Genomic DNA, 24209 nt, shown 5'->3' on the forward strand with positions numbered 1-24209 from the left:
CTCAGTAGCTTTACTGCATCACTCTTCATCTAAAAAAAGCCAAGCTTATTGGGCAGTTTGAAAGGTGGTGACTATTAAATGATAGAAGGCTAACCTGTCTTATTAGAAGTGTGAATGAAAGGGGAGCAGAGGAGGTTACCAGCTTGTGAAATGTCAAGGACAACTAGACAGAAATTACTGCAAATGGATTTAGATCACTAGAATCCCTATTTTTATTAACTCTTTGAACTCTAGATATTTATTGTGGTAAGAAATTACCCATGACAGCTCATGTACTCTAAAAAATTTATTCAGATCTTTTGATATGTTTTGGCAATTGCAGAGAAAGAAATAAAATTTACTGAATTCTATCAGTTAATGCAACGTTATATATCAGATGAATGTTGTAAAATAACAACATGCATGTAAATTTCTGAATTGTGTATGAATATTTCAAAAATACCAGGCTTTTTTTTTCAGTATTGGTCCTCTATGTCTTATTTCCCTCATTTTATGCCTGAAAACTAATATAACTTCCGGGAAAGCTTTTTTACATCGTTATTCATGATGTTTTCCTTTTATGACCTGTTTTACAGTGGCTGACTCAAGGTTTGTAGTTTAGGAAGACAATATTTTGAGACTTGTCTTTCATGTAAGTTTTCATCTTGATATAGAAACTTAACAGAAAACCAGAACAACTTTCTCAAAATCATGGTAGCTTCACACAAGCATGCCTTTGCACAGACCTAGGTTTACACTGACGTTTTACCACTTGTTACACTAGTGGTGAAATAGGACTTTTGAGGCTCCTCTTACCAAACAAGTCAAGTGGAGAGCAGAATGGGAGTTGGAGTCAGAAGGTCCTCTATGTCCCATCTGCTGGTGTACCTACTATCACTGAAATACATTTTCCTCTGCTAAATTCTATATAAGGGTGAGTTTAAAAATGACCCTTCCAAAGAATGGCAATGGTATAAGAACTGATGTAATACAACAAATTTCACTCTGTATAAAAAGGAATAAAAATAGCAGACCACTGAGTTTGGCTTCTGTGTGATGAGTATTTGACATAAGTACATGTAAGAATAAATTATGCACTGTTTAGGAATAATTTGGTAATTACTTGTAATGAATAGTTTGGGGAGGTAAGAAGATTCTCTTACAAATCTGTAAATGAAGCTTAAGCTAAGTAACAATACATAAGGAAAGATCATAGTCATTTGTACTGATTTTTAAGCACTGAAATGGCGTGAACATGGCAAAAGAATCTTCCAAATTTAATAAACTGTGCAAAGACCAATGAGTAATTTGTTCTCCATATCCACGGTAGATTGGTGTATAGGACAAGGGTAAATGGTCTTAGACAGTGTAATGAAAGATTTTGGCCAGGCCTTGTGTAAAACTTGCTTACATGGAAAATACTGGAGTCAGCTGAGGGAAGTAGTCAAATTCTGATACAGCAGGGAAGACAATCATCTGTTTAATCTGAGGAGAGAGTCTGGGCACCTCTTCAAGTGCAACCAGCAAAGAGTAACAGTGTTTGAGATATTTCTTCCTGTCCTTTCCAGGAAAACACCCTAAGAGCTGTCTGTGTCTACCGGTGTGCTTTATTAGAAAATGAACTGAAGCAGACCCAGTTCTGAAACAGAGAAAAGAGCCTCTGGCTGAGAAAAATACAAATAGGTTTTGAAAATAAGCCTATGCTTTACTAGAGTTATCCTTTCATTTCTTTGTTCATTCTTCCAGCTTTCAGTGGCTTCTTGGTTAGCGCAATTCTCCCTGGGCCCTAGTTGTCATCTTTCTGTCCCTGCTGAGATTCCCTGCTGTCTGGTCATGACTGCCGTCCCAGCCTTCCCAGCAGCTCTCCTGCTCCCCCCAACCTTTGCTGCCCTCAACAAGGCATGCTCAGGGGCTCTGGGACAGGGAGTATTTGCCTCTCATCCTCACCAAGCCCCTGCCATCAGCAGTAGGTAGAAGAGACAGCTTTTTTATTTTCTGCGAAGCAAAGTGGAAATACATGCATAATAGGTATCTGGAAACAAATGATCCTTCCTATCACATGGCTCTAGGCTAGCTGTATTTCCATGCTTCTGAATAGCTGAAGGCAGATTTTGAAGATTTTTTCCAAGACTGACAAATTATGGGATACCAATTGCTCTTTTTTTTTTTTTCCTTTGCAATGGGCCTACATTTTGGTATATATTCTGCCATTATCTGAAAGAGAAAAGGAGATGGATTTACCTGAGTTATTTTTAAGAGTTATGGTTATGTTAGTGGTGTAGTGGAGACAACAAAATTTAAGAGGCATAGTATATCAAATGATACAAAAAAAACCTGGTAAATTGAAAGTATAGGAAATACGTAACTGGGAAAGGTCATATGTGCTATTGTTTGCATTTCTGTAAATATTTAATTTATGCTAAGTAGTATTCATGTAAGTAAACATGATTGTAGGCTGCAATAAAAATAACAGGGAAGAGAGACTATAGGAGTCATTTTATTAAATTTCTGAAATGCTGTGTCTAGTTTGACTACACTGACTGAAATGAATAAAAGGGACATGTGTAACTGAAATGATTAGCGTTCTAGAGGGGGCTGTTTCAGTGCAATTTAGAAGTCTGGCACTGGTTAGTTTCCATAGCACAGGAATAAGACAGGTCAGGCTAAACATATACAATATAATAAATCTTACAAAGAAAGTTAACCACACGCTTTCTATTTATTCTATTCCTGTTTATGTTTTCTGCTATACCAGACAAGGGAACACTAAATTACACTGAAATAGCAACAAAGATAAAATTTGTAAATGGAAATACCATAAAAAAAAATCATTGACTTAAATCCCTTTGTTTCAAGATACCATTGAAGTCAGAAGGTTAGAATTCAGTTAAACACTGGATGTGTCTCTGAGTAACACAAATCTTACAGGTATGCTACATGTGAAATTTCACAGTTAGATCCTGGGATGTGTTAAGCTGAAGAAACAAAATTTTGTTTAGAAGTCTTTGATAGAATCATAAACATGCTTGCTGTTTGAAATATGGATTGGTACATAACCATATTGCATTAAATAATAAATTATTAAACAATAGTAGTATGTGATTCAAACCTTCTATGCAAAATACAAATATACTTTAGTTTAGTATTATACTGTTTTTTTCTTTCACTAAACTCTGTTTCATTTGAATATTGACTTTCATATAACTTTGAACCAGCAATATTTCAGCATTCTTATGTCCTCTTGAATTTGGCTGGTCTTTGAGACAGTGGTCTTAACAGTCAGTTAGTGATTTGTACTGTAGGCCATGTCATCTTCTGGCCAGTTCTTTGTCTAAAATTAGTAATTGTTCATTGGAATCTAGAGATATGTGTCTACTTTTCTCCATCTGAGAGGTCTGTTCCTTCTTAGGGCTCCATTAAAACAGACCTCTAAATAACTGCTTTAAGTGCATTAAAATGACGGAAAGAAGACAAAATACTTTAAATTGTAACATAAACATTCATATATATATGTATTTAATGATAATCTTGAAGGGGACGTCTGTGTTTTAACTGCTCAGTTCTCTATGGAGATATAGGTCAGATTTAATTGGGTAAGTTAGTGTCTGCAGTGATTTTTTTACGCTCTGCATGTCTGCAGTCTTGAAAGGACCACAAAGAGGTTCAGGTTTCAGGTGCTGTGACATCAGTTTTGATCATGTTACACAACTGAATACCATAATGCTTTTAACAAGGAAATTTAGTGAATTTAATCCATACCTTGATATTAGAAAGGAGGTGGTAGGCTTTATAGCTTATTTTTATTGCACTTCAATACTTTCTGCTAAAATAATAGATAGCAACATATGGAGATGGTTTTTATTTTACATCAAAATGCATTTCTATTTAGCTATCTGGAAATTAGGAGAAAATTCTGTCTCTAGCTTATAAGATATTAATGCATTGAAGATCATCTTAGCTACACTGAACTTGCTCAGATTAAATATATATTTATTTTTTAAGAACATATGTTCTATTGACATTTTTCTCTTTATGCATTTTGAGTTTTTCTTGCAATAGAAATGTTCATTCACCCTAAATTCTACTCCCTTATGTAGATAACCAATTTGTAAAAACTCGACCTCATTTATAGTACTGAAAAGTCACCATATAGTTTCTAGTATGTGTTATTCTGAAAAGGACTCCTTCAACGATATGTAGTGCTTTTCTAAATTTGTGCTTTTCATCAGAACACATATGATTGAAAAGAAGAATAAATATGTCATTGTATAGATGCATTTGAATGCAAATACAAGAAAACAGATTTTAAAAAGTCTTCAATATATCCACAGAAACAGAAGTGAAACAAGAGAGGCTTCATGGATACAGCAATAGCACCTGATTCCAGTAGCACCATACAGAATCTCTGTATAATGTGGTCTTATTGTGTGCTTTCTCCCTCCTAGGAATTAATTCCAGAGTTTTACTATCTACCAGAGATGTTTGTCAACAGTAATGGCTATAATCTAGGAATCAGAGAAGACGAAGTTGTTGTGAATGATATTGAGCTCCCACCTTGGGCTAAGAAGCCTGAAGACTTTGTCCGTATCAACAGGATGGTAAGTAGCACTTTAATTTAGCCTGAGTGAGGACTTCTATGTTTTAGCAAGCTAACCTGCTGCTGCTTTTTCAACTCTTTAGAATTAAATTTAAATAAATGAAATAGAAAGTGAAGGAAATTTTGCATTCTTTGTTATTTGAAAGAAATGATATTTTTCAACAAAATTCAGTTATTTGTTCATGAGAAGGCATTAGATGAACACAAGTTGCATAATGCAGGACAGCCTGAAAAATTTAAGTCTGTTCCTCTTTACCACCTTTTAAGTGAAAAAATCAAAAGTTGTTGTAAATGCTGGTGTGTTGCAAGAAATGTTACATTCCTTTCTCAAGCTTTGTACTTCCCATTCGGAGATGAACAGGAAGTGCAGAAGTATGAGCATTAGCCAGTAATTGCAGTTTCTGTAGACTTTTTTGAAATAAATGATCTGATGTAAATCATCAAGAAGTCCACAGGATTTAAGCATGAAAAACACTGATCTATAGCAGTATTTTGTTGTTGTTTTTTCTTGCTTTAATTTTACAAATAATGATCTCTGTTAATGATGGAATTAAAATGGGTGCTTACATCCATGTTAAGGAAAACAGTAAGGGTATATTCTGATATAACAATAGTTCAATTTATGCTGATTTTTTGGAAATGGATCTTTCTTAAAATCTGTCTTGTCTATGTTACTGAAACAGTCTTTGAAGCTATGGGTCCCCATACAGTTGCAAAGCCATTCAGCTTTTGCATTATTCCCTACAGTGTTTTTGTTGTAACACTCTATGTCTAGCAATGTTATTTTTCTTATGATCAGTTTGGCAATTTAATTTCAAGAAATGTGTATTTAAAGAAAATTGTTCTTAAGGGGCTGATGGAAATATAACTGTATGAAGTTCAAAGGAATAGAGGAATATTATAAAAACAAACTTATTCCTATGATTTAGAAGTGCCTGTGTGGAGCAATAAATGATTTGACATATGTATAGAAGTCTCCTAAGGAAGTGATGGCAACCTCATTGCTTCAGATACGAAATGCACTAAACAAAGCATGAGAAATGTGTTCCAGAGAGTAGTCCATAATTGGCAGGACAAAACTGAACAACTTTTCTGTTTGTATTCTTGGCCGCTTTCACTTAGAGCTGCATATAATGTAACATGTTTTCTAAAAACAAGCAATTGTCACAGCTGCTAGCAATAAATTCAAATGCAATTTTACCACACAAAAAAGGGGATGTACTGAAAGGATCACTACCCTCCATTAGCATTCTCAAGTGCGACACATGTAGACGCAGGTGAGCATCTATAGGGTGTTCATGTCACTGTACAGAGCCCTTTTTTTAGATTGTGGATGTAGTGAAATCTGACTGGAACCAGGAGTAATCTTACTGAAGTTGATCAACAATTTGGTTTTGACATCTGTAAGAACAGAAGCTCAGTACCTTAGTGGCAAAGGGTAAACAAGCTGTCATCTATTGGGGAATAAAATGAGAGATGTATACTGATGATTCCCTTTGGTGAAATTTTTATAAAGAATGCTCCTTTTTGTGTCCTAGATTGGTTTTTTTTCATCTTTCCTTAAATATGAGAGGATTAATGTGAGGATACAGAGCTTTATGTGCTAAGAGATAACTTGAAGAAAATCTTCAACTTCTGTTTGTCTGCTTTCTAGAAAATAGCACAGGAGCTCTCTATAGAAAATTTTGTAGTGAGATGTTAGTAGTTGTTGAAGAAAACAGCTGATTACATGTATTTAAAGTACAAGACTGTTCCCCTTCATGGCTATTCTGTCAGTAAAAAAAAATAAATAAATGCTGGAGATGCTTTTAAATATTAAGCTGTAATAGAACTAATGACTGCTTCCGAAAGTATGTATGCTCAGATTGCCATAAACTGGATGAGATGGTGTTAAGAGTATCTGCTTAAACTAATAGAGTACTTTGCCAATTTCTAAAAACATAATCGATCTCACTTTTGTATTGTGTTCTTATTCTGCCTTCTATGCCTGATCCCTCATGTGAGCACTGTGCTGTTAATGTACAGTTCTACCCAAAGGCATTTTCTGCATCACTTTCCCTCTTCCCAGCATCTACTTTTAGCAGGAGCAGTATCAGTAGCTGAAGTTCAGTTCTACGTAGATACATTCTGTCTTGAAGTAAGCAGCCTGATGAAGTTTGCAAATTATAATAAAGTGAATAATGAAAAGTAAGTTGGGAATAGCTTAGGAAACAGGAGAAATATGCATAGATTTATTTAAATTTGATGCAGAAAACACACTGAAAATCACCTTAGAAGGAAAGAACTGAAGATATTCAATAGGAAGCAGAAGTCTGGGAACAAAAATAGCACTGAAGGAGAACAGTAGCAAGGGAAGGGTGATAATGAGCAGCAATTAGATTGGATATAACTCCATAATTCTATATAGCACCAATGTATTTGGATGCCATTTATGGAGAGTTGTAGCATCACAGCAGATGTATACTGTTGTACCTACCTATGGTCCTTTTGAGACTGCACCTGGAATATTAGATTCACTTCTGGGTGACTAGAAGACAAAGGAAGTATTTGCATTTGGGAGCAGTTCAGAGGCTAGAGGCAACTTCAGGATGTTAAAATTGTGTTATAGGTACATAATTTTTTGTGAAACAAAGTAAATAAAGTAAATAAAGTAGCAAGTAGCTAGAGTAGGATAACTACTTTCATGAAAGTGTGTAAAGTAGGCATAGAAAGAAGTCACAGAATTATGTTTTGAAAGATAAAACAAACAATATTTATTCAGGAAAACCTTCACACAGTTTTATTAGCTCACAGAGCAAACAGACACTATGCTTTCATTTTGGTCTCTGAAAGCAGACAGGTCAAAGCAGAGAACAAATAGAATCGGAAAGTTTGACATTCCCTACCTAATGTCAGAGACATGTTGTGAGCTGGTCAGCAGATGTATTATTCAGTTAGGTCATCCCCAGGCCAAGCTCTGGCTGTTACACAAGAATCCACCTCCAGAAAAAAAGTAGCCCCGGTATGGTGCTAACGTGTAAAACACAGCAAGCTTATGCAAGTCTGGGATTTCTGCATGAGGTTAGCAAAGCAAGCCAATAGCAGACTTACAGGAAGGCCACAGAAAACTGGAGAATATTTCAAGTAAAAGGTATCCTGATCCCTTGTCTAGTGAAGTCAATGGTAGTCATTCTGTTTCACTGACTAGGTACTAATGTAGTACTGTGTCACATAGAGTGGGAACTTATTTTTTTCTGGCTGTCAATATTTTCATCTGATCATACTTTTTTTTTGCTTGCTTGCTACCAGCTTTCACACATATATTATGTGTAATTTTGTGTGGAAGTAAATACAAATATAAAGCCTACTTGCCCACTTACAATGGTAAATATTTTCTTTTAATAACAGCAAGAATCTCATCATTTCATCCTGAGGCTTAACAGGGCAAGCAGAGAAGCATGTAGCAAACACCACATAGACATAGTGATATAAAAAGAATTTAACCAATCAGTTAGCAAGACTTACTAAAATTCTGTTCAAATTAATACAGGGCTGGCGAGTTTAGGGTGTTTCATTTGATAGTTTGGTCAGATGTTTCATATTTCTAACCAAATGCAGAAATGGAATTGAAAATGATTTCCCAGCAAACAAGATTCCTTTAAACTTTAGAAAATTAGACTTATAAACACTGGAAAAGGCATTCAGTCCTGTTATTTTAAGATCTATTACAGCAGATTCTAAAGACTCAGTGTATACATCAAAGATTGTTGCAGCAGTTTTATTTATCCATACAAAGCTATACTGATTACTATGGACTTACTCATGAAACATTAATAAAGCACTATGTTCAATGCTAACATGATTATGGTCTGACCTCGGTGATGGCACAAAGGACGGAGGCAGAAAGTGTCCCTGATAACATTACCCTAATGCTAGGCTCATCAATCATAATCTCCCAGTTTACCAGGAAAAAAAACCCACGCATAAAAACCTTCCACAGATGTGCATCTGTAGTCCTGCTCAGTCTCTCAATCCCCACAGATTTCGAGCAGTCCTGAGAGCCAGAAATAGAGCATATTCAGTCAGTAAGTCAAGCATGTTAAATCAAGGCAGGAAACACCACTGCTAAACACTGAAGCACAGCTTTTGAAATAACCAGTCTTTAATTTGGAAACAAAAGATGCAATATTGTGTAATTCAAAGTTAATTATAATGATATTTTCATTATGGCTTAGACACATATTAAATTGCAAATTACAGTGTTGAGTAAAATGCGTTCAGTACAAATTATATTTTTTGAAAACCTGAATGGTGCCCTGTTTTTGTTATACATATTTTGTTCCTATTACATAGCTGTTACTAAGATTGAATTTTCCTTCTGTCTTTGAAGTGATTTATTTAAACTCTTCTGCTGCCAATCGCATTTTTGTACAGTTCTCTGGCTATTCAAAAGCATGCATAGTATTTCATAATTAAAAAGCTTTTTCTGTGGTCATTAGATACATCTATTATGAAATCTCTGTGCTGCGGGGATCAGGGAGATTTATCTTTTTTGCTCACTGCTCAGCAGCAGTTGGCATTCCATTCTTAGCAGATAGGCAGCACGTAACATTTTATATTATGATTTTGTATTATTTAATCAGTGGAAGCAAGTTTGATTTTTGTGCCTTGCCAAGGTTTTTTCTTAAAACAATTAAACTCATTCAGCTCACAGGTGTTTCATTCTAACTGGGAAATGACAGTGATTTTTTGGTCTTTTTTTTCTTTTTTCTTTCTTTCTTTCTTTCTTTTTTCTTTTTTTTTTTTTTTTTTGGAGGCTTTCTATATCACTGAAGAATCTATTTACATATTGAAGCTGCTCACATAAAAGAGCAGTTCCTGTGCGAACATCCCTGGAATAACCCAAAAATGTACAATATGCTTGTTTCACTTTTATTAAAAGATTACTTTGCTTAAACAGAGTTTGAGTCAGTGTTTATCCCCTTAAACAATTCAAGAATTGCTAAAGAGGAAGTGAAATATTAAGCTGAGATGATTTGTATGTTAAGAGCTTTTCTATTCTCCAGACAAAAATAACTGACTAATGCAAAATGCCTATACATTAGAAAGGTGTTGGAATAACATATTTTCTAAACTTAGAACTCCTGATACTTTACATAGCATGTATTTTGCATTAAAATGAAAATCAATGCCTGCTACTGGAATAAAACATATTTTTTACTCCATAAAACATAAAACATATTTTTTACTCCAAATTAGGATGAGTATGCTATCTTCATCCTTCAGAAAGCTGAGAATTTAAGAGGAAAAAAAATTCACTGTAAGCGCAGTTACCTAGGTTTCTTAAATCAGAATACTTACGGAAAGCATAGATGTTCAGACATTCTAGTTAAAAATCTTATTGACGTGTGATGTATGCAATTCTTACATTTACCCAGACTGAAAATTGGAAATAGATATTAGAACTCGATTCTACTCTGCAGTAACTTGGCTAATATTAATCTCATATAGTTTATAAGTAAGGATCAACTTACTGATTTCTATTTATATTTCACAACAGTTAAGGTCTGATTTTCAGCCTGTGGAACATGTGCACATATGCACGCATACAAACATGATTCCTTTACTTCAAAATATTTATCTTTCTCTCACTACAGATTTCTTTATTATTAATTGTAATGGAAAACAAGCTGGATATTACCTCATTTCTGTTTAACTGAATCTCTTAAAAAGACATAAATAATGCTGTACCATTATTTATATATATACTATATACTTATAAAAAATTTACTTCTATGTAATATATAGAAGTAATACATACAACACAGGATCACAGAATCACACAGTATCATGGAATTACGGAATATCTTGATTTGGAACAGACCCACAAGGATCATCAAATCCAACTCCTAGCTCCATACAGGACTACCTGAAAGCGTTCCAAGATGGCTGAATTTGCAAGGGCATCCGGATGCCATCATTTTCAGCTTCTGTTCCAGCAGGGACACCTAGAGCAGGTTTCCCAGGGTCATATCTAGGCTGCTTTGGAAGATCCCCAAAGAGGAGACTCTTCAGCCTCTTGGCAGCCTGTGCCAGTGCTCCATCACCTGCTCAGCACAATTGTTCTACAGTGTCCTGTGCTCCAGTTTGTGCCCATGGCCTCTGTTCCTGGCACTGGGCGTAACTGGAGCCTGGAAACCCCCTTTTTTGGGTGTTTATGGACATCGAGAAGATACACCTCAGCCTTCAAGCTGAACAGTTCTATCTCTCTCTCAGCCTTCTCTCATAAGGAAGAGTCTCCATTCTCTTCAGCATATCTGTGGCCCTTTATTGGACTCTCTCCAGTATATCCATGTCTCTCATACTGGGGGGTCCAGAACTGGACCCAGCATTCCAGACATGGCCTCACCAACACTGGGTAGAAGGATCACCTCTCTCCATCTGCTGGTGATACTTTGCCTAATGCAGCCAGGAATACCATTAGCCTTCTTAGCAGCAAGGACACATTACTGGCTCACATTCAACCTGGTGTCCAATGGGACAGATAATTATATAGGTGAAAATTATTATTAAAGCCTCCATTATATTTAAAGTTACAATCTTTTTGAATACTGTCTTCTGTATGGGCATTACTTACTTACCTTAAAGAAATATTTGTCCTTTTCTGCGTATTGTTACTCCTGTATCTACAAATTATATTTACACAGAAAATTCTCTCACCCTATTCCCTACTGAGCATTGCATATTCATGAGAAACCAAACCATGTCCAGCTGACAGTGACGCACTCATAAATTTTCAGGAGGGACTTATGTGGAAGTGGGCAGCCTGTGCATTAGAACAAATTAGGGAGCAGATTCTGCTGATGCCTCTGCCAAAATCCCTGCCAAAGCAGTCGTCCACCACACAGCACCTGGCAGGTATTGTCCTTGCAACACCAGCACCCTCACAGTCTCCCTGGCAGTATCCCATTGATTGGGGTTCCGCTTTTGTGTGGAATTGAGAAAAGTATTGCTCCACATAACTAGATTCATCTCTTACATATTTCCCATTTAAGCATACAGACCTTTAAAGAAGCATTAGACCTCTAAAGATAGTACAATAAATCTGCTTAAAGCATTGCAGACAGGGGACGGGACATGCTGCCATGGAAAAGTAGCTCATTTGTGTAGTAAGTTATTAAAGAGCAGTTCATCCATGTGAAATAGAAGTTCTTCAAACCTGCCAGGGTCACTGAGACCTTCTCTGGAATGACAAGCTGCTGAGCAGAGGCTGGTCATGCAAGTTGAAACTGCCTCAGGGAAACATAACATAAGCATTCAATTCTACTACCATAGGGGAGAGGATGTTTTAGAACATAATGGGTGAAATATGCTGATTTGACCCAAGGTGTTTTTTTGTTTTTGGTTTTGTTTTGTTTTTTTCCAGATGTACTGTCCAACCTTTAAATAGTCTGTTTCTATCTCAAATTTCCATCATTTTTCTGAGATTTTCTGCATACTCTAGAAATAAAAATGCTATTTCTGAACACAGCAAACACCTAACTTTTCATGTCATTATCTATTCTTTAATAAAAAATTGATAGATGTGGCTGCAAACCAACCTTATAAAATGCAGTTTGGAGGAGAAAGAGAGCGGTTGACCTGCTCACTGTAAGTTGTTCAGAGATGGTTGCTGGAAAGATAGCAGGCCTAAAATTCTGTTCTAAATTTTCTTGCATACAAGGGAACATTAAAAATTGACCTTATAAGTTATGAAATGATTTGTTTATTATCACTGTAGCATGCTTAATTTTTTCCTTTATGCTGAATAAAGTATATCTATGAAAATGATTATTCAAGATCATGCAGTTACTGACTGTATCATCATGCATGCGTGCAAGATAATATAATTATGTATCTGACATTTCTAATTAATTTAGAGATACATGTTAAATTAAGTAGTTTCATAATATTTAGTGTTAAACAGTATTAATGTATTTTAATAATATTAGGCACAATTTGCATGTGATGGCCTCTGATTTTAGGAAGGGAGTAACACATTTTTATACAGTTATCTGCAGCATTTGTTTGTAGCTTCTTGTAGAATCCCAAACTTCAGCCCTTGAAAACTGAGCTCCATCTCATCTGTGAAGCCTAAGCCTTCCCATCCATTTTCCTCTGAAATAGAGTTCACTGATTTTGTCGGAGAAGGGTCTGGTTTTCCATCATGCCAGCAGAAGTCCCACATAAGGCATGGGGTAATGACTGGGTGAACGGAGGAATTAGGATTACTCAAGGGAAAAAAATCAACACAAAACAAGTAAACAACAAACACCAATAAGACATAATCTTTGAAAGTTAAAAGTATTAGAGAACATCAAATAACTGACAGATTGCTGTCGGCTCTGCCTGCATGCAGTTGAATGACAGTAAGCTTGACTTAGATGTTTACATAATAAATTGCATTTTTTATAAAGTTTAGTAGAAGCATAGTAGTTATATAATGCTCAATAATGTTGCCATCATTCCCTCTGTCTACTGTTAGTCCCTTTCTGTATGCTAAACAATGGGGTAACAATCCTTGAAGACATTTCTAAACTAGTTATGTCCTGTCTTTTCCCTGGTGAGTCAATCTCATGTCAGAAATGAATGTGAAAAAGGATCTTTTCCTGTTAGAAATTGGTGAAAAATCACACAGAGTTCAGAACCTGATTTTTTCAATACAGCTTTGTAATCTTCAAGTTTTCCTGCTAGATTTAAGGCTAAATAGAACTAGTTGGAATAACGTGGAGGAATATTGGGTTTATGATTTTTTTTCTCACTTTAATCAGTTCCTATTGACAAATTATCTAACTTTTTGACAAGCCCAAAAGTTGATTATTAAACCCTTGCAGGTAGGAGAAACGCAGTAGCTGAAAAGAAAAACACAAAGTTGAATGAAAGAAAAATATCATTTTAGTTGGTTTTTTCCCCAATATAATTCTGTTTTTTAATATTTCAACTGAATTGAATGAGCCTGAACAAGAAATGTAATGATACCTATTAGGATTCTTCAGTTAATAGAAGATGCCAAGATGGAATGTGCAAGATGGAATGTACTTTACTTTACTCTGAACTTCACTTGCAGGCCCTGGAAAGCGAATTTGTGTCATGTCAGCTTCATCAGTGGATTGACCTTATATTTGGCTACAAGCAACGGGGACCAGAAGCAGTGCGTGCACTTAATGTTTTCCACTACCTAACATACGAAGGCTCTGTGAACCTGGACAGTATCACTGATCCTGTCCTCAGGGAGGTAGGTGTTTATACTACTTCATTCTAAAGACTGCTGTCATCTCATAAGAAATGGTACTTTTTCCATCTTTCACTGCTGCCAAAAATTGTAGGGTATGATTCAGAATTTGTGCCCTTCAGAAGCAAGAATTAACTAGCTAGCCATAAAACAGATGTCCCAAGGTATTTCATTTGCTTGGACTTACTAATATACTGATATTTTATAGCCACTTGTGATATGGAAAATTATAACATAATGTATATTCTATAATTTATATTCTGAAACTTTTTATAATTAGCTTACTTTTAGTAAGTTCTCTTACTGGAACTGAGCTAAAGAAAAAAAAAAAAAAACAATTTTATCACAGTCACAGGATTTTTTTTAACCAGATAATGTAGGAAACAATGCATTAATGGATATGAAAATGCTTACTGGATGGACAGCAGAAATGGTTCAGATTACCTTTGTGTTAATCATATAAATCTTAAACAAAATGTTGCTAATGTGGAAAATGTTTGCAATTGTGCATATAAGCATTTATATATATGTGTGTAGTATATTTATGAATATAGAGTGCACATCTGAAATGTCTTAATCAGTAACTTTTAAGGAAAAATGTACTAGTTACACTGATCTATGTTTCCTTCCAGTAACTGTATTTGTTTTAGTAAGACTGTAAATTTGAATCATTATTTCTCAAATATCATCCATTCGTTGGATAAGACAATTGAAATTAGGTGGGAAGTGTGAAGAAGCAACAGCTGCTAGATGAGTACTGCTGTGATGAAGCTGTACACACAATCTTCCATTCCCCCAGATAGTTACCATCTGCTGTATGCAAAATAGTAATAATTTATACATTGCCAGGCGATGTGTTATTGTTTGATTGTTTGTTTGTTTTTACATCTTGGAATTGCTCTCAAATCTACAGATTTCAGAGGGAAGTATGTTATAGAAAGCAATTGAATTCAGTGAAATGCTGGGCTTTGTCATGTTACTTTCTAGAAGTGAGTTGCATCTTTCTATATTTGGCGCTTTTTGAGGAGCGGAACTGAAAAAAGGATTCTGTTTTGTATGTTGCTGTATCTGAATTCTGACCTCATGCACTGCAAAGCTTATATTTTATACACTTGGTTTTACGATCAGACAAAATTGCACTGATATAAAATATTTCATCCTAATGTGTACAAATTTGTCTTCTGTGTTTAAAACTTTGATCGCGAGTAGAGCCAAAAAAGTACAAAACTGCAAAAACAAAGGAGCATTGGTTTTTAAAGCATAAAACAGGTGTCAAGCATGGGATTAGCATGGCTTAAGGTCCTGATTAGCATGGGCAGACTCTGATGTCTTGACTTTAAAGATCTGCTCCCACAGGGCAGCTTGTAGGATTGAGGTCTATCTGTCTGTCTGTGCACCTTATTTAACATCTTATGACATGATGAGGCTCTTCAGCTCTCCTGTGGCTCTGCTTACATGCATAACTTGTCATCAGAAATTTCAAGAAATTCATGGAAATGTTTTTGTTCACTCACTTGTACATCTAACCCATGCCCCCTCAGTCAATGGTGCATAAACCTCTTCTTAAGCTTTTATTTACGCCATGTAAACAGCTGAAAACACAACTTCGTCCTTATTGCCACAAGATTAGTAAAGAAAATACCAATGCCAGTAGTGAGAAGACAATATCTAGAAAAAATAAATCTGTTTATAAAAGGAGACATTCTCTGTCCAATAATAAGCATATGAGATATTGATGATCTAGCAGATGTCATGTTTATTTTGCAAGTACATATGCTCTCTGTATATTATTGTAGTGACATGTTTTTTTCTTATATTATTCTTGTTTTTACTAGATATTACTAGATAGTAATGATAAAAATTATTTAAATGCATTTTATAATGGCAGGTGGTGGTGTCTGGTGCCTTAACATGGAAACACTGCAATTTAAAATTAATGGAGCTGTGGAGTTATCTGAGAAAATTCCTATCTCAGCATAAAAGTTTATTTGATTTTTATTTTCTAAATAAATGGGAACATTTCCTTGCACTGGCACAAAGATGGTGAATGTACTCAATAAATGACAGTGAAATAAGCAAATAAATGCACATTGATTGGCAGCAGCTATTATCAGACCAATGACCACAGTTAGGGCAGTAGCATCTTCAAACTGTGCCTGTAACTAACTGCATTTGGAGCTGAGGCCCTGCAGATACTTTCCAGTGAGATGAGACTCCAAATAAAGTCACACTGAGGTCTGAGCTGATTGAAGGGCATCATTTAAAAAGGCAGATCCCAGTGACCTACTCATATTCCCCACTATCCTTTTCACTTTCACCCTTTTCTTAAGCACAGGCACTGCAGAATGGCAAAGAAGTTACTTCAGTCTCCATTTGATCGGAATGAAAATGTAGCCAGTGATGGTATAGCTTATTCCTGACAACAGCTACATCTTTCTCAAGTGCATGCAGGAACCCTGGAAGGCCTCTCTAATATTTAACACTAAACCCATATATCCTTTGCTATTTTCCTGTGCTGAAATCAGAATGGTGGAATAGATTTAAACTTTGTGTTACTGAAGTCTCTAAAATCTCATGTCTGTCCCTCTAAAAGCTCTTTGGGAAGTTAAGATCCGCACTTATTGGGTAAAATAAACTAATTTCATTTAAACATACTGATTTTGATTTTTCAAACAACTCTGTAATTTTCTGATACCACTGGAAAAAAAAAAAAGAAAATGTGATCGAAAAGAAAATTGTGACATAAATTCTTCACAGAACATATGAAGAATTTTGTTGCTTAGTTATTTTATGATCCTAATTTGGAAAATTCCCTTGTTTTGTCAGTTCTGGTAGCTTCAGTTATTCTGCCCAATGCAAAATTGTTTCTGTGTTGCAATAAGGAAGAAGAAAAATGTGTTGTGAAATATATTTTTTTCATTACAACCTTTTACATTTTATTTTTACTTTTTAATGTAAAAGCAGTGAGGAGGAAGCTGAAACTTGAAGAACAGCTTAAGGATATTGATTCATTCTTGCTTGACAGGTGAAATCATGGTTGCAGCACTAACCACAGCAATTACAGCATTAAAATGTCAAGAAATTAGAGGTCAGAATAACAGATAATTTTCTTCCTTTTGTCAGATTAAAAATTGACATTCTTTGACAGCACAGGATCTCTAGCTGAGAAAATTATGACAGCTTAACTCATCTTGTTCTTGTAAAGCAGTAATTGATAATGAACTTTACTATGACAGTCTTCTCCTGTGGAGAAACATGACAGAACATCTCTGGTACAAAGCCTGTATCTCTTTTTAATATGTAAACAGTAGTTATATTGGACATTAGATGTTATTTGGAATTGTCTTTACTGTTAGTTTACAGCATAATCCAAGTCCTTTCCACTGGACAGATTCAATTGACTTCAGAGAGTTGATGCTCAGAATGCTAATGCATAAAGAACAGCATCTGCAGTGTAGTTTGTATTATTGGTTTTACTGGTTTTGTATTATTTCTTTAAGAAAATATAATTTTTCCTCTGGCTTCTCCCCAAATAGCTATAGCTTTTAGGACTCCTACCTCCCACGATGGCCCTTATGTGTTGTTTTTTTTTCTCTCAATTGCTGCTTATCCAAGTTGAAGTACCTGACAGTATGTTGGGATTTTTACTGATACCAACATTTGATAACATGGAAATCTGAGCAATGAAAAATCAATAGAGTTGTGTTTTTTCAAGTTAGGAACTTGTTTCTGCATGACAGTGTTGTGGCTGAAAAGAAACAGAATAGTCATCCTTGTCATAAGGAAATGCAAGAAAAGAGCTGAAATTATGCATCAAACTCAAAATATTGTTCAGGTAGCATACAGGGATCGATCCCATGTTACATGAAAAGCATATAGTAAGTATAATCTCACAATATTTCATGCTTTCTATTACTTTGTTTAAAATATTTCCAATCACTCTTTATTTCTTCAGACATCCAACCTGTTTGTGATTAGAAAAAATTGAAAAAATGAAGTTAAAAATTATTTTACACAACTATTTGTTTGCAGTATGCTTTAGGTTAACTTCTTACCTTCTTCAATGTGAGCTACAAATGCAGCTAAGCTGCACAGCATAGGGACTATCCTGCCAGCCTGCTGCATCTTCAGCAGAAGCTTGCATCCCTCCAGTACGCTGGGAATCAAACAATCAAATCATTAAGGTTGAAAAGAACTCTAGGTTCATCTAGTCCAACTGTACACCTACACCCAACATTGCCCACTAAACTGTGTAACTCAGTACCACATCTACATATTCCTTGAACACAAGAAAGGGAAACGAGGCAGTGGGAATTTACTTGGCTCAGATATTTATTCTTAACCTGTTCCTGAAACTTAAAATACCTGAGAAAATTGAAAAATTATTACAGTCGTCAGTGTTTGACAGTAAGTCGCTGTCCTAGGAGTACAGTTATGATGTCAGCTAACAGAACATATGGCCTATGCAATATTTATTTCTTTGGCAGTGAATTGATATTTAAATAAATTGAAAAGTCATAATCATGCAATAGTCTTACAATGCATTTCAGTTACCCTCATTTCTGGGTTTTATTTTTCATATTATATTTTCTTCTGTTATATCTATCTTTGATCTGACAGGAATAACAAAGCATCCCTCTGGATCTGCTATAGTGAAATATGTCCACAGGAAGCAGAGTAGATCACATCAGTTTTCACTTCTTTTTTTTTTTTTTTTCCTTCCTTTTCTCCCCCCCTTGCTGAAAAACTCTTTGCTACTACAGAGAGCTGACATGATTGGGCTGTCAAGACTCAGCAAGATAGATATATCTTTAACAAAGGGAGGGGGAAGGCAAGCCTTTCCCTGGTGGCTGAACCTGGGAAATTTATGAGGAAAAAATTAACACGCTGCACTAATGGCACTATATAACACTTCAATGTAACACTAGCCCCTGTGACCGTGTGCTTGTTCTTGCTTTCGCTTGGAGATATTCTATTTTATTCTTACTTCACTGGTAACTTGTTAGATCTTTCTTTGCCAGCCACTGTTTCTTTGATGTGACAGGAATATCAAAACCACCCCTATGGATCTGCTTGATTGAATTGTACCCACAGCGCTGGCCACTCCTATACTTGGTTGTGCTTAATTGCCTCCATACAAGGAACAGCCTTAGCTTCCTCTCTTGAAGCAGCACTGGCTAGACATGGACATGGGTAGCTATTAAGTAAGTAGGAGATACCAAGCCATTTCAGTATCTACTTCTTTCTCAATGAACTGAAGGAATCTGTAGAGCAGAACCAGTCATTCAAACAAAAATCATCCCTGGAATGAAATTATTTTCTTATATGATATGGGCTCTGTTCTTCACTGAGAAATGCTTGCTTTAATTGGGTTTTCTGAAGAACTCTACATCCCCTGCATTTCCAAATACATGTTTTGCAATAAAACATTTTTCCCTTGATTAGCTAATAATACTTTTGTTTATCTATGAATCTGTTCTGTATGACATAACCAGGATATCACAGAATCACAGGGGTTGGAAGGGACTTCAAGAGTTCATCAACTCCTATTGAAAGGAACTAAAGCAGGTTCCTTTCAATAGGTAGAACATGTAGGCATCCAGATGGGTCTTCAGTATCTCCATAGAAGGAGACTTCACAACCTCTCTCGGTAGTCTGTTCCAGTCTGCTCCATCATCCTTGCAGTAAAGAAGTTCTTATGCATGTTTGTATGGAGTTTCCTATGTTCAAGTTTTAGGCCATTGTTGCTAGTCCTTATCACTACACACCACCAAGAAAAGCCTGGCCTCATCCATTTGCCTCCCTCTAATATTATAATATTTATTATAAATAATAATATTTAGATATTTATAAACCTTAAAAAGATGCCCTCTCGGTCTTCTTTTTCCCAGCTGTAACAGACCCAGAGTACTCCACCTTGCCTTGCACAGAAGGTACTCCAGACCCTTTATCATCTTTGTGACCCCCGGCTAGAGATACATTAGAAAAAAAAGGCATATATATGCATTCACATTTGTATGAATGCATTATAAATGATCAGATAGAAAAACATTGAATATTTTGGTGAATCTTTTCTAATCTGAGTTCATGGCTATTCCAGGTCCATGCTGTATAGGAATTCAGAAACTTGATTGTCAAGAAAATGCAGTTTCTAGAATTAAAACAAATAGTGGCACATAGATGTTTTTTGGTCTACAGTGGTGTGCAAAAAGGCATAGGATCTAGACAGTATTAAGCACCCTCACACAACATATAAGGCAAACTGTGCACCAAGCATTCAAACTGAGGCACTATAGATAACCAACTTATTTAGCTGACTTCATCTAACCAGTTTAAATAATATTTCAGATAATTAATTCTTCAAACAAACAAAAGGGTGAGTTTTGGAATAACTCATAACTAACGAGATGTCTCAAACTTCTCTGAGAATTATTTGGAATAATTTTCTGCCCATTTCTCATATAGCTTACTTATTTCTGTATACTTTTATTCAGAACATCCTGTAGTTTTACCCAGACCAGTTTTAGTGTTTTACCCGTATAAAAAATACATGGCCCATAGTCATTTTCATAGCCATTTTCAATCTCTTTTACTGCAGAAGAATGAAAAATACACCTCTTGTTTATGAACATTTCTTCTTTATTGTTTGGTTATTTTGTTTTTCTCCACATGGATGACAGGTACCAATTATTTATCTTTAAAATTAGCAATAAGCATTTTAACATACACCTAAAGTAATATTTTATGGTAGAAAGACAGAGAGCAAAACAGATAGGGTGAAAATTATTGCTGCTGATTGTAAGAGAAATAGCTTGAAGGGGCTTCCTTTTGCCTATTAGCACAGATTTCAGTTATATTACACTGTCATTACCTCAGCATAAATTAACTATTATTCAAAGCATTTCACACACACAAGTTTATTGGAACAGATAATATTCAATCTAAGCATCTAGTCATTCACTTAGAAAGATGCAAAGCTGAGCTTTCTAAATGTTTTAAACATATTGATAATGTGCCTCTTTAATGCAATTTTGAAGCCTGTATACAGTATATCTATATTATTGTTTTCAATTTATGTCAAAAAGAAAGTGAAGTTTTGAAGAATGTGTGCTGGGAAATACTCCAAACAGAATTATTTCTTTATAAGCTAAATCCTCAAAATAACTGAGAACATTTACTTTAAATTTAACAGTAGAACCTATTTCCAAAACTGAAGTTCTAATATATACCAAAGCTTCATGAGTGTTATGTATGACACCTTTCAGTTTGTACCTTCTTCTCTGTCAGTCTCCTTTCAGTGTTTAGTTTTAAAGGTTTTCCTCTTCTCTGAGATATTTCTTGTGTCCTGCAGTGGACAAACTGACAGCTGGCAGATTTTTTGAGACATCATAACCGCTGAATTTGCTGTAAGAAATACATGCTTTGCAAATCTCAGAGTACCTTCCTAGAGTGAGAAGAAGGCAGGATGAGTGAAAAGTGAGACCAAGAGCAGAGGGAGAAGCCAGCTTTATGCTAGCTGACATAGAGATATTATTTGACATGATATCAACTTAACAGTTATATGATCAAGTTCAGTACACACAGTAATTATTCATAAGGTAAAAAGCATCATGTTCCTTACAGGTTGTTTGTTTGTTTGTTTTTTCTCCACAAATTTGAGATAAAAAACACTAAGCAAGAATAAAATATGTATATTAGATACTTTGCCTTGCTGAGTCTGTTCTGCATTCCAACCATTAAAAAAGTCTTCAGTGATCATGTTTTATATCAATAATAAACCAGAAGGAAAAAGCCACAGCCAAAATGCATTCTTTAATGATTAAGTACCCTTTTCTCTTTTATTGCTGCAAGATTTCAGATGGCCTCTTCTGTTGTTTGTTTCTGTTTTCTTTCTTTTATTTCATATTTTCCTACAGGGCATGTTCTTAATCTTAAAATAAATAGATATAAATATGTTGTGCATGTTCTGTGTAAAGACTCTCTGAAACATGTAGGTAATCCTTTTTTGTTTGTTTGTTTGTTTGTTTGTTTTTCTGGCAATAGAGACTACTCACTAGCTTAGGTATTTAGTAATGTTTATTTTCCACAATTATGCTCTCTGGACTTGATTGTGTACCTTCATTTATTTACTTCACCACTGAAAGACTGTGATATCCCACAGTTCAAAAACTGCCTGCTTATGATCATATAAATTCATAGAATCATAGAATCACCAAAGTTGGGAATGACCTCCAAGGTCATCCAGTACAACTGTTCACCTACCACTAATATTTACCCACTAAACCATGTCCCTTAATACAACACCTAAATATTTCTTGAATGCCTCCAGGGATGGTGACTCCACAACCTCCCCTGGGAGCCCATTCCAATGCCTGAATTCCTTTCAACTAATGGCCAAATTGACATGGGATACCAACAGACACTATGAGACACCCTTGGTCTCGTTCATAGTTGAACTTCCTTTGAATGTGATGTTATTCTATACTCAGGTTTACCAGAAAGATTTGAGAGAATTCAGAGAATAGCATCCCAGTGATGAGAGAAGAGTGGAATCACCAGGGCTCAACTGGAAATAGCAGAGTGAAAGGTGAAAAGCAGCAGAAAAGCAGAAACATGTAGAGTTGTTTATGCCAGCTGAGACAGAGATATTATTTGATATGATATCAACTTAACAGTTACGTGATCATGTTCAGAAATGAAAAGTCAGACTTAATGCCAGAAGTTTTCTAAGACCTGCAGACTGTAATTCTGCACAAATTTCATATGAACAACTGTAGAGACCTCAGTGGATAAGTAATTTCAAAATAAAATAGGCAATGCATTGTTAGAAAATGTGCTGTGTAGAAAAGCCTAGACTTTTCTATCTGTATATCTTGATTTGCCATGTCCTTTTAGTGTAGGTAGCCATGAGAATAATAAGAACCTGAATATTTTTTTGGTACCTCTGCATCAGTCCATGCCTCTTACGATTACATTAACTTCCATCCTAAGTCATCATATCTTCATTTGTTTTTAAATTTTGATAAATTAACAGTATTGAATGTAGGAATTCATTTCCAAAATTGGTACGTTATTCAAGACGTGCAATTTAAGTCTTTGGAGATTTTCACTGTTCAAGCCTTGCTGTCTGGAAAATTTCATATTTGGTCCTCTAATGACTTACACAGGCTGAAGTGATTCAGTAGGTGAAAAAATGTGTTTAAAAGATATGCTGAGCATATCTTTTGTGTATAGATTACTACCCCTATTACACTTCCTACAGGCAAAGACAGCTGTACGTAGTTCAGACCAAATCCCAAAAACTAAGCCCTGGTCTAAATATTCATGCTTCTTTTTTAGATCTAACATTGCAAATTTTGTCAGAACTTCACAGAAAAGGTATGAACATATACTAATTAATAAAATGTGAAAGAAAGATTATAACAAAAATGTGTGAGCCTTTCTTAAGATAGTGGACCACATCAAGGAGCAAAATGTAATTACAGTGAAAAAAGACAGCAAAAATTGAAAAAGAATTCTCTTAAAACAGGTATAAATTCAGTTAATGAAAAGGAAAAAAAAAAGGACAATGTAGAGTAATTTAAGAATTTTTATTTTTTAAAAAATCACTCCCTTCTCAAATAAACTTCTTTTTATGCAGAATCTTTACACACATTTTTTGTAGATTTTATAAAGTTTTTTTTTTTTATTTTTAAAGCTCATAGTTCATCTTTTAATATAAAAAAGAATGTAGCTAAAGCCAGCTGTAAGAATGCACTGTTAAAGCTCTTAGCCACACCAAGAAAAAATATTAATTAGAAAAGAGTGGATGAAATTTCAAAGTTTTAATGAAACCTCCTGCTGGTATTACTGTTGCATTTTTATGATAGGATGCCTATGCTCAAGGGCCTCTGCACTCCTTAAAAATGACAATTAAAACCATGCAGTGTGTCTTAAACAAAGCCAAAGGCAAGGGCAGCTAATAAATAGTATTAAACCTGATGTGGTCCCCAATAAATTCTCCCTTCTAATGGCATACAGTAAAATTTTGCAAATGCAGAAGAGGCAAAGCACTATTCGGATGACATCAGACTCCCTGAAAACCACAGGAAGTAGTCCAATGCTACTTCCTTGGCTCCACTCAAAATTACCCCCTAACACACTTAAAAAATCTACAGTGCTTGTGTTTTTATTCCCAATCCAGATAGTCCTTCCCTTTGTTCTGGCAACTACACAGGTGCCAGCACAGCCAGGCTCTTTCTGCTCCTGTGACCTTTCCTGGGTAGCAGAATTAAGAGCCATTTTGTTATACCACTTGAAAATCAAGGGTCCTCCAGATATATTCACTCTCCCAGTTTCCTCAGAAATAACACTGTTGTTTTTTTCTTTGCTTGATGCACTGAA

The 24209-nt window shown here is 35.3% G+C and overlaps 1 protein-coding gene across 1 annotated transcript in view; it reads left to right on the plus strand.

Moving 5' to 3' along the window:
- Nucleotides 1-24209, plus strand: part of NBEA (neurobeachin) — a 479458-nt gene that overhangs the window by 415435 nt on the left and 39814 nt on the right. Inside the window, exons 47-48 of the mRNA XM_065730203.1 lie at nt 4425-4577; nt 13662-13829. Coding sequence (XP_065586275.1) covers nt 4425-4577; nt 13662-13829 — 321 coding nt within the window. The remainder of the gene's footprint in view (nt 1-4424; nt 4578-13661; nt 13830-24209) is intronic.

The sequence above is a fragment of the Cyrtonyx montezumae genome, unplaced genomic scaffold, assembly GCF_038088225.1.
Source record: "Cyrtonyx montezumae isolate F1298 unplaced genomic scaffold, pur_monq_1.0 scaffold_12, whole genome shotgun sequence".
In the NCBI taxonomy this organism is placed as follows: domain Eukaryota; kingdom Metazoa; phylum Chordata; class Aves; order Galliformes; family Odontophoridae; genus Cyrtonyx; species Cyrtonyx montezumae.